The sequence below is a fragment of the Amia ocellicauda genome, chromosome 14 (assembly GCF_036373705.1).
Source record: "Amia ocellicauda isolate fAmiCal2 chromosome 14, fAmiCal2.hap1, whole genome shotgun sequence".
In the NCBI taxonomy this organism is placed as follows: Eukaryota; Metazoa; Chordata; class Actinopteri; order Amiiformes; family Amiidae; genus Amia; species Amia ocellicauda.
The window spans coordinates 10490990-10502531 of NC_089863.1; the positions used below are offsets into that span (position 1 = coordinate 10490990).

Here is an 11542-nt window from a genome sequence, read left to right on the forward strand (position 1 = left end):
ATGTAGACCGGAGTAAGCCCCGCAACGATAGATCCAGCAGGGACCTCGCTGCGTTCGTGGAGGACTTTGAACTCTGCGACGCAGGTCGGGACCTGGTCCCTTTGTTCACCTGGGTGAGTTCTTCTGGCTCCTCCTTCTCCAGGATAGATCTCGTCCTCCTCAGCAAGCCACTGGAGAGGACCGCCATGTCTTCGGAGGCGGTCTTCTTTTCAGACCACAGGCTCCTGACGACAGAGGTGCTCATTCCGAGCACACGGGAGTCGGGGCCTGGGGTCTGGAAGCTCAACACCTCTCTGCTCGATGACCCTCGTGTGATTAAGACCTTTAGCAGACGCCTAGAGGAGTGGAGGACCCTGAAGGACCTTTTTGATTCTCCCATAGAGTGGTGGGAGATGATGAAGAAAAGAACCAAGGGCTACTTCATTCAGCTGGGGAAACGGAAAGCTCGCGAGAGGCGGGCGAGATATTCCCATCTAAACGCCCGCCTCCAGCGCCTGAGTCTTTTACAGCTCAGAGGCTTCGACCTAGCTGAGGAGGTGGCCCGGGTCAAACTGAGTCTCTCCGCCCTCTATCGGGAGGAGCAAGAAAAGATCAAGGTCCTTTCCAGGGTCCGCATCATGGAGGACGATGAGAAATGCAGCCGCTTCTTCTTCAAGAAAACGAAGGAGAGGCGGCCTGCAATGTCCTCCATGATCGACTCCTCGGGGCAAGAGGTGGAGGGCAGAGAGGCTGTTGAGACAGTGGTGCGGGATTTCTACAGGGAGTTGTACGACCAGAAGGTGGTGGATCAAAATCTGATCCATCACTTTCTGTCCCTGTTGGAGTCCCGCAATGAGGGGGACGAGGAGGAGGAGGAGGATCCAGAGATCACCACCACTGAACTCTCCCAGGTGATAAAGAGTCTTAACTCTGGAAGGACACCGGGTCCCGACGGGATCCCTGCTGAGTTCTATAAGATCTTTTGGGAGGTGCTTAAGGAAGATCTGGGCCAGGTCCTGGGGTCGATGTACAGAGAGGGCAGATTGGCCCCTTCGATGAAGAAGAGTATCCTCTCCCTTCTTCACAAGAAGGGAGACCCGAAAGATCTGAGGAACTGGCGGCCAGTCAGCCTCCTGTGCACCGACTACAAGATACTGGCCAAAGCACTGACGCTCCGGCTGCAGCGGCCACTCCCTCAAGTCGTGGGTCCCGACCAGGTCTGTGGTGCCCGGGGGAGATCGGCGGCCGACAACGCCATGCTGCTCAGGGATGTCGTGGCCTACTCGAACGAGAGAGGGCTTCCCCTGGTCCTAATCAGCTTGGACCAGGAGAAAGCCTTCGACAGAGTGGGCCACGAATACCTGCAGCTTGTTATGGAGAGGATGGGTCTCGCTCTTGGCCTGAGGAAGTGGGTCAAGATCATCTACAGCGGCCTAAGCAGCAGGGTCCTTGTGAACCGCCACCTGACCGAACCATTTCCGGTCAGGTCGGGGGTCCGGCAGGGTTGTCCCCTGTCGGCCCTGCTGTACGTCCTCTGCTTGGAGCCGTTCATGCAGGCGATCCGCCGGGACGTCCGGGTGACAGGTTTCCATCTCCCGGGTTCCGGCGGAGAGCAACTGAAGGCCCTGGCCTATATGGACGACGTGGCCGTGGTCTGCACGGACGCTCCGTCCGTGGCCAGGGTCGAGGAACTGCTGGACGGCTTCTGCAGGGCGACGGGGGCCGCTGTGAACAAGGCCAAGAGCGAGGTCTACCTCTCCAGGGCATGGCCTGTCGGCCGGGGCCCGCCGACAGTGTTCCCTGTGAAGCCGTTTATCAAGGTTCTGGGGATCACGATCGACGGGACCAACACGGGCACCCGGAGCTGGGAGGAGGCCATAGCAAAGGTCCAAAGGAAGATCCACGGCTGGAGCACAAGGACCTTGACGATGGCTGGTAAGGTGCTGGTCGTAAAGGCCATCCTCTTCCCGATACTCCTCTACGTAGGAATGATCTTCCCCCCAGACAAGGTTATCGCAAAACTAGTGACCCGAATTATATTTCGGTTTGTCTGGGGGAGCAAAATGGAGAGGCTGAAAAGAGTTCAGATGGTGAAGGGTACCCTGGATGGAGGCAGGGGGGTCCCGGACGTTGTGCGGCTGATAAAGGCGCAGGGGCTGGCCTATGTGGTCAAGAACATCCAGGCTGCTGGCAAGAAAGTGAGTTTCATGAACCGCTTTTATTTTGCCAGCAGCCTGAGACCATTCGGCCTCTGCGCCATGGATAACACCAGGCCGCACTCGTGGGATCCCCCGCCGTTCTACAGGGCGCTCCGAGCCTTTGCGCTCAAAGTAGGCCTCCATAAAGTCGTGCTGGCCTCCTGGGATTACAAGACCATCTGTAGTCAGATGAGATCTGCCCAGGAGACCAGCCGGATAGAAGATTTCCCTCCCGAAACCTGCCGGTTTATCTGGGCTAACGCTACGCACGTTTGCCTCACGAACACGCAGAAAGATGTCTCCTGGATGGCTGTGAGTCGGTGTCTCCCCACCCGAGTGTTCATGCACAGAAGGGGCATAGCTCCTTATGACACCTGCCCCTATAAGGGTTGCTTGGGGAAGGAGACGGAGGCTCACATCTTTAGTGAGTGCCCCTCCGCCCACAGGGTCTGGCTCCTGTTTTCTCCGTTCCTCCACAGGTTCGCCGTTCCTGCGCGGGCGACCGCCCAGCAGATCCTATACGGTCCAGCCAAGGGAATCTCTACATCTACCTTGAGGTGCTGGTGGCGTGTCGTCTGCGCAGTGAAGCAGGCACTGTGGGAGGGACGGAACATCTGTTTGTTCAATAAGCAGGAGCTGGACCCGATCGTCATCGCGCGGAGGGGCATGGTGTTTGTAAAAGACTACGTCAATCTGGAGGTCCATCAGAGGGGCAAGGAGGAAGCCTATAAGAACTGGCGCATACAAGATCTGGGGGAGCTCAGGATCCCATGATGGGACCCACCTCCGGGGACGGTCAGTTCCCCCTGCTGGAGCCCGAGTCCAAGATCTTTTAAAGATTTTACGGATGACTGTTTTTAAAAAAAGATTTTAAATAACGAATCTTAATTGTTTTTAAAGATTTAGTTGTTTTTAAATCACAATTGTTTAGGGTTTTTGGTAGAGTTTTGTTATATTTTGTTGTCAAATACATTGACCGTTTTTGGGTTTAATTTAAAATGCATTAGACTTTTTTGTTTGTTTTTTATTTTTTCCTTTTTAATTGTTTCTTTATTTTGTCTAATGCATTTTCAGTTATTTTCAATGTATTTGACTTTTTTGTTGGTGTGCAGTTTTTGCTTTTATCACGTTTTGTTTATTTGATTTGAGCACGTTTATTTAAAAGTTAATTGTTTTAGTTTTGTTAAAAATCACAAGATTTTAAAAAATTTTAAGTGATTTTAAGAACTGATATTTTAAATGATTTTAATCATAAGTATTAAAATTGGAATTGTTTTTATTTATGTAAAATGTGAAATACTCAACCAAATAAACAGTATTCTATGTCTACCCCACCCGTCAGTTCATTACTAATCATATTTCGGTTTGTCTGTGGGAGTGACACGGAGAGGCTGAAATGAGTGCGGATGGTGAAGGGCGCCCTGCATGGAGGTAGGGGGGTCCCTGACGTTGTGCGGCTCATTAAGGCACAGGGGCTGGCATATGTGGTTAACATCCAGGCTGCTGGCAAGAAAGTGAGCTTCATGAACCGATTTTACGTTGCCAGCAGCCTGAGACCACTCGGCCTCTGCGCCATTGGAAAACACCGGGCCGCACTCGTGGGATCCCACGCTGTCCTACAGGGCGCTCCGAGCCTTTGCCCTCGAAGTAGGCCTCCACACAGACGCGCTGGTCTCCTGGGAATACAGAGACCAGCTGTAGTCAGATGAGATCTACCCAGGACACCAGCAGAACAGAAGATTTTCCTCTTGAAACCTGCCGGAATATCTGGGCTAACGCTACGCGCGTTTGCCTCACAGATACACACAAAGGCGTCTCCTGGATGGCCGTGAGGCCGTGTCTCCCCGCTCGATTGTTCACGTATAGAAGGGGCTTGGCCCTGTTTGACACCTGCCCCTACAAGGGCTGCCTGGGAATGGAGACAGATGCTCACATTTTTAAAGAATGCCCCTTCGCTTGCAGGGTCTGTCTCTCGTTCTGTCCGTTCCCCCACAGATTTGCCGTACCCGCGCAGACGACCGCCCAGCAGATCCTGTACGGACCGTCCAGAGGACTTACAACGCCAACCCTGAGGTGCTGGCGGCGTGTCGTCTGCGCGGAGAAACAGGCCCTGTGGGATGGACGGAACAACAGATTGTTTAATAAGCAGGAGCTGGACCCAAAGACCATCGCACGGAGGATCATGGTCCTAGTGAGAGAGGTAGACCTCGCTCTTGGCCTGATTGACTGCAGCACCCATCCCTCTGCAGAAACGGATGCCATACACGAACGGCTCCAAACAGAGGACGTACAGCAGGGCCAACGGGGGACAACCCTGTCCGACCGGAAATGGTTCGGTCAGGTGGCGGTTCGCAAGGGCCCTGCGGTTTATGCTGCTGTGAATGATCTTCACCCATTTTCTCAGGCCAGGACCGTGACCCATCCTCTCCATCACCTACTGCAGGTCAGGGTGAGTCGGGCAGAACGGAGAGCAGCATGTCCAGCGACACGCAGCACGCAACGCGACACGGCGGATTATATAGATTTAGTTTTTTAGGCAAATAATTGATGAGAAGTGAAATCAGAACGTAAATATGAAGGTAGTGTTTAATGTGACACAATGATGTCAATTGTAATGAAAAGAGTGGGAGGAGAGTAGTCTGAATTGGGTTGTGAGAGGCGTCTCTCAGCTCACACATCGCACTCAGCTGCCAGCCGCGAGTGTTTCCAAGCCCGGCGAGGCTGCATCCACCGGGGGAGCGACACGCTGCTCCACGGCTTCTCCTGCTCCGGGGCCTCGCCGGTCTACCCCACCCGTCAGTTCATTACTAATCATATTTCGGTTTGTCTGTGGGAGTGACACGGAGAGGCTGAAATGAGTGCGGATGGTGAAGGGCGCCCTGCATGGAGGTAGGGGGGTCCCTGACGTTGTGCGGCTCATTAAGGCACAGGGGCTGGCATATGTGGTTAACATCCAGGCTGCTGGCAAGAAAGTGAGCTTCATGAACCGATTTTACGTTGCCAGCAGCCTGAGACCACTCGGCCTCTGCGCCATTGGAAAACACCGGGCCGCACTCGTGGGATCCCACGCTGTCCTACAGGGCGCTCCGAGCCTTTGCCCTCGAAGTAGGCCTCCACACAGACGCGCTGGTCTCCTGGGAATACAGAGACCAGCTGTAGTCAGATGAGATCTACCCAGGACACCAGCAGAACAGAAGATTTTCCTCTTGAAACCTGCCGGAATATCTGGGCTAACGCTACGCGCGTTTGCCTCACAGATACACACAAAGGCGTGTCCTGGATGGCCGTGAGGCCGTGTCTCCCCGCTCGATTGTTCACGTATAGAAGGGGCTTGGCCCTGTTTGACACCTGCCCCTACAAGGGCTGCCTGGGAATGGAGACAGATGCTCACATTTTTAAAGAATGCCCCTTCGCTTGCAGGGTCTGTCTCTCGTTCTGTCCGTTTCCCCACAGATTTGCCGTACCCGCGCAGACGACCGCCCAGCAGATCCTGTACGGACCGTCCAGAGGACTTACAACGCCAACCCTGAGGTGCTGGCGGCGTGTCGTCTGCGCGGAGAAACAGGCCCTGTGGGATGGACGGAACAACAGATTGTTTAATAAGCAGGAGCTGGACCCAAAGACCATCGCACGGAGGATCATGGTCCTAGTGAGAGAGGTAGACCTCGCTCTTGGCCTGATTGACTGCAGCACCCATCCCTCTGCAGAAACGGATGCCATACACGAACGGCTCCAAACAGAGGACGTACAGCAGGGCCAACGGGGGACAACCCTGTCCGACCGGAAATGGTTCGGTCAGGTGGCGGTTCGCAAGGGCCCTGCGGTTTATGCTGCTGTGAATGATCTTCACCCATTTTCTCAGGCCAGGACCGTGACCCATCCTCTCCATCACCTACTGCAGGTCAGGGTGAGTCGGGCAGAACGGAGAGCAGCATGTCCAGCGACACGCAGCACGCAACGCGACACGGCGGATTATATAGATTTAGTTTTTTAGGCAAATAATTGATGAGAAGTGAAATCAGAACGTAAATATGAAGGTAGTGTTTAATGTGACACAATGATGTCAATTGTAATGAAAAGAGTGGGAGGAGAGTAGTCTGAATTGGGTTGTGAGAGGCGTCTCTCAGCTCACACATCGCACTCAGCTGCCAGCCGCGAGTGTTTCCAAGCCCGGCGAGGCTGCATCCACCGGGGGAGCGACACGCTGCTCCGCGGCTTCTCCTGCTCCGGGGCCTCGCCAGTGGCCCGCTTTGCTGTGCGCTCGCTCACCCGCGTCAGGTGATGCCCTGCTAGAGCAGCGATTGGCTCTTGTCTCAGACCTTCCCCGAGGTGAGGGGAGTGACTGGCACTCAGCATGTGACCTCTACAGTGAGCTTCTTCCCACTGGAGGAGAAGTTGGTCTAGCCATGGTATATGTAGGTCCTCAAATTCGAGATCCTCCAGATCGTGGTGGATTTAAATGTAGCGTATCAATGAAATTCTTATGTGTTTTTCATCTTCGTGTATGTCAAAAAGTTAATACAGAACTTAATATCATGATAACAGAAAACAATTCAAGAATTTTACACATACTGTAGCTGTGCTCTTTACAATTAGATATGGCAACGTGTATGCTAATATATGTGACGTGACTGGTTCAGATCTTCCAATCGCATCACTAATGTATTCACACAGAAGACAAGTATTTTTGTTTTTTCTGATAATGGTCAGATCATTTATTCAGTACCTGTGATTCATTGGATCAATTCATTATAGTAATAAGTAGAAGAAGAAGAAGAAGAAGAAGAAGAAGAGACATAGATGAATGCATGTAGTTTGTAAATTGCCCTGGCTAAGGGCGTCAGCTAAGAAATAACTCATAATCAATAATAATAATGTAATCACAGCCTAACCTGCTAGATAGTTCAGCACTCCTGCTCTTAAGCCCTGAAACGAGGGCGGATGGTGAATGGCGCCCTGGATGGAGGTAGGGGGGTCCCTGACGTTGTGCGGCTCATTAAGGCACAGGGGCTGGCATATGTGGTTAACATCCAGGCCGTGTCTCCCCGCTCAATTGTTCACGTATAGAAGGGGCTTGGCCCTGTTTGACACCTGCCCCTACAAGGGCTGCTTGGGAACACCTGTTTGAGAGTTGTGATTCTTCCTGACAAAGACACAGATTTTTTTATTTTTTTCATGACTTTATTTACAGTTTGGTCTCTCAGTGCACTGACCATCCTCTCACCCCACCACCACAGTCTAGAATCCTCTATGACCTAAGACCCCACACAACACAACTCCCCCTCTTGCAGTTCAAGACCCCACAATCTCATTGAGGGCGGAGTGGAGGTCGGGGTATCTGTAGACATACCCGGATGCCAGGGTCCTCTCTGGCACCACCCTCTGGCCCTCCAGCAGTATGACGGCCCTCTCGCGGCCCAGGGTGGCGTTGAGGGCAAAGCCGGGCATGGAGAGCAGGGTGGGGCGGCCCATGGCCCCGCCCAGCGCCCGCACAAAATCTGCGTTGGTGTCGTCTGCCGGGGCCACCCCATTCAGGATGCCCTGTACCCCCACCACCTCCTCCTCCTCTCCTTTCTCTCCCTCCCCCTGTCTTGGTCCTCTGTTGTCCTGCTGCAGGGCATGGGCGATGATGCCCGCCAGGTCGGACACGTGGATCCAGGGGAAGGGCTGGCGGCCACTGCCCAGCGGCCCCCCCAGCCCCAGCCAGAAGGGCCACAGCATCATCTGTACTGCACCCCCGTCGCGACCCAGGACAGCGCCTGGGCAGGGGGAAGGGAGAGAAAGAGAGGAGGGAGGGGTTTAAAATGCTACAAAAACACACTGATTGACTGTGTGTGACTCAGAGATACCCACACACAGAGATATAGAGAGAGAGAGAGAGAAAGAGGCAGCATTACTGAGAGACTGAAAGAAAGAGAGTGAGGAAAGTCGGGTTAATAAGAGGTTGAGACTCAGAGAGAAGGATGGAGGAGGGGTATCTGACCGGCTCGGACGATGACCTGACGTGTGCCCGGAGCGACGGTCTCTGGCAGGACGCCGGCCTCCTCCCACTGCTTCACCAGCCGGGACAGCAGGTCGAACTGCCCCACTGCACTGCCCTCTGTGTAGCGCTCAGTCTCGCTGGGCTTATAGCATGCTGGGGGAGGGGGGGGGGGAGTTAATATCAGCTGACTGAGTGACACACTGACTGACACACTGACTGACACACTGACACACTGAAAGACACACTAACTGACTGACACACTGACCGACTCACTGACTGATGACCAGACACTAACCCTACCCCTAATGTCTGTGAAGGTGTTTGCTGTATTTACCCACTCCGGTGACAAGGACCCAGGCGTGAGGAGGCTGCGTGGCGGTGGCGATGGCCTGGGCCAGAGCACATGTTGTCTCCACACGGCTGGACACCAAGTCCCGCTTATAGCTCTCATTCCACCTGAGGGAGAGAGAGAGCCTGGGAGTCAGTGAGGGGGACAGTTGGTCAATCAGTATTTGTATCTGTTTTTGTGTCTGTCAGTCAGTGTATAAATCAGTCAGTCTGTATTTCAGTCAGTCGGTGTGTCAATCAATGTATCAGTCAGTGTCTCAGGAAGCAACACTGACCAGCGCAGGGGGTTGAGGACAGGCTCCCCAGCCAGGTTGACAGCACCATCACACGGTGGGAGGCCTTTTGACTTCAAGTCATCCTAGAATGATGAAGCAGATCGGAGAGGATCAGTTTAACGAGCAGAGCGACTCACTCACTCACTCACTCACACACAGAACCGCAGGAATACACCTGGACTGATATAAGTTCTCTCTGTGTCTCTCTGGTCTCCCTGATTTAACAGCACTCTCTCTCTCTCTCTCAAACAGAACAGTTACGGACATTACACAACCAGGCTGCTGAAGACAGAGTCTGTATTCGGTAATGTTGAAATGTTGGTATGTAGTATGTGTAGTATGGGTAGTATACAGTTTCAAATACAGCCATAGTGTATGTTTAATCTGCTCTTACCCATGTGATCCGCCCAGGGCCTGGCTGTCGGGAGATGACAGTGACCTCATGACCTTTACTCCGTAGCAACTGGGTCAATGCTCGGCCTACAAACCCTGTACCACCGCCTGAGAATAATAATAATAAAAGTATACAAATCCAACAAGCAATGATTTGTACATATATTGTAATAAACAAATGCATCTATACACCATTACACAGTGCAGTACTCCAGGTGTATATATACAGTACAGTGTGTGTACTCCAGGTGTATATGTACAGTACAGTGTGTAGTCCAGGTGTATATATACAGTACTGTGTGTGTAATCCAGGTGTATATATACAGTACTGTGTGTGTACTCCAGGTGTATATATACAGTACAGTGTGTGTACTCCAGGTGTATATATATACAGTACAGTGTGTGTACTCCAGGTGTATATATACAGTACTGTGTGTACTCCAGGTGTATATATACAGTACAGTGTGTGGACTCCAGGTGTATATATACAGTACAGTGTGTGTACTCAGGTGTATATATACAGTACAGTGTACTCCAGGTGTATATATACAGTACAGTGTGTGTACTCCAGGTGTATATATACAGTACAGTGTGTGTACTCCAGGTGTATATGTACAGTACAGTGTGTACTCCAGGTGTATATATACAGTACAGTGCGTGTAGTACAGGTGTATATATACAGTACAGTGTGTACTCCAGGTGTATATATACAGTACAGTGTGTGTACTCCAGGTGTATATATACAGTACAGTGCGTGTAGTACAGGTGTATATATACAGTACAGTGTGTACTCCAGGTGTATATATACAGTACAGTGTGTGTAGTACAGGTGTATATATACAGTACAGTGTGTGTAGTACAGGTGTATATATACAGTACAGTGTGTGTACTCCAGGTGTATATATACAGTACAGTGTGTGTACTCCAGGTGTATATATATAGTACAGTGTGTGGACTCCAGGTGTATATGTACAGTACAGTGTGGACTCCAGGTGTATATATACAGTACAGTGTGTGTAGTACAGGTGTATATATACAGTACAGTGTGTGTAGTACAGGTGTATATATACAGTACAGTGTGTGGACTCCAGGTGTATATATACAGTACAGTGTGTGTAGTCCAGGTGTATATATACAGTACAGTGTGTGGACTCCAGGTGTATATATACAGTACAGTGTGTGGACTCCAGGTGTATATATACAGTACAGTGTACTCCAGGTGTATATATACAGTACAGTGTGTGTACTCCAGGTGTATATATACAGTACAGTGTACTCCAGGTGTATATATACAGTATAGTGTGTGTTCTCCAGGTGTATATATACAGTACAGTGTACTCCAGGTGTATATATACAGTACTGTGTGTGTACTCCAGGTGTATATATACAGTACAGTGTGTGTAGTCCAGGTGTATATATACAGTACAGTGTGTGGACTCCAGGTGTATATATACAGTACAGTGTGTGTACTCCAGGTGTATATATACAGTACAGTGTACTCCAGGTGTATATATACAGTACAGTGTGTGTACTCCAGGTGTATATATACAGTACAGTGTACTCCAGGTGTATATATACAGTACAGTGTGTGTACTCCAGGTGTATATATACAGTACAGTGTACTCCAGGTGTATATATACAGTACAGTGTGTGTTCTCCAGGTGTATATATACAGTACAGTGTACTCCAGGTGTATATAGTCTCAAGGGTTTGTTGAATGTGAGATGTAGTATGCATGCTCCGATGGGGTAGTTATGAAATGCTCGAAGTGATTACTGATTACTGAGACACTGACCTTCAAAATTAAAAGCATCCTGCATATACGAATAACTCGCTTTTTTACATGAAAGCACAAAGTTAATACACAGAAATGCTAATATGCTGAACGTAACCGTTTGCACTGGTTTTATTAGCTCGCTTTCCTAGTGTCGATTGCATAACTTGGAGCGAACGCGTTAACGTTGCGTAACGATTTTAAGTTTCTGCTAAGACAGTTCGTGGAAAGCACAATACGACACGTATTTACCTATAACGACCCTCATGACGGCGGACCCGATGAAGAAAATACACCACTGAAACGATACAATACAGTGCGATACAGTACAGTACAGTAACGTACACCCCACCCCGTGGAAACGTGGAAACTGGCTGGTGCAGTTGTTTTGTATTTGGGTAGATTGCGCTTCTGCGCTCGCCGTAGTCCTATCTATAAGTCATATGATCCGAGTGAAGCCGCTAGTCAAGGAGACAGGAAGTGGCAGGTTGCTGCCGCCATCTTTGTAAGGGGGAACGGGCCACTGAGTTTTCTGCACCTTCAGCAGCTCGTCTATTGTAACATGGCTCTTCAACCGCACATTCCCCGTAGC

At 50.9% G+C, this 11542-nt stretch overlaps 1 protein-coding gene across 1 annotated transcript; it reads right to left on the reverse strand.

The window, feature by feature from the left end:
• Positions 1 to 7199: 7199 nt before the first annotated feature.
• sdr39u1 (short chain dehydrogenase/reductase family 39U, member 1) lies at positions 7200 to 11351 on the reverse strand. Its single transcript, XM_066722969.1, has 6 exons — positions 11203 to 11351; positions 9178 to 9284; positions 8784 to 8866; positions 8495 to 8616; positions 8161 to 8313; positions 7200 to 7936 (listed from the first exon to the last, which is right to left on the reverse strand). Exons 1-6 carry the CDS (start codon positions 11216 to 11218, stop codon positions 7470 to 7472), a joined length of 948 nt encoding a protein of 315 aa, XP_066579066.1. The 5' UTR covers positions 11219 to 11351; the 3' UTR covers positions 7200 to 7469.
• Between the last annotated feature and the right edge of the window lie 191 nt (positions 11352 to 11542).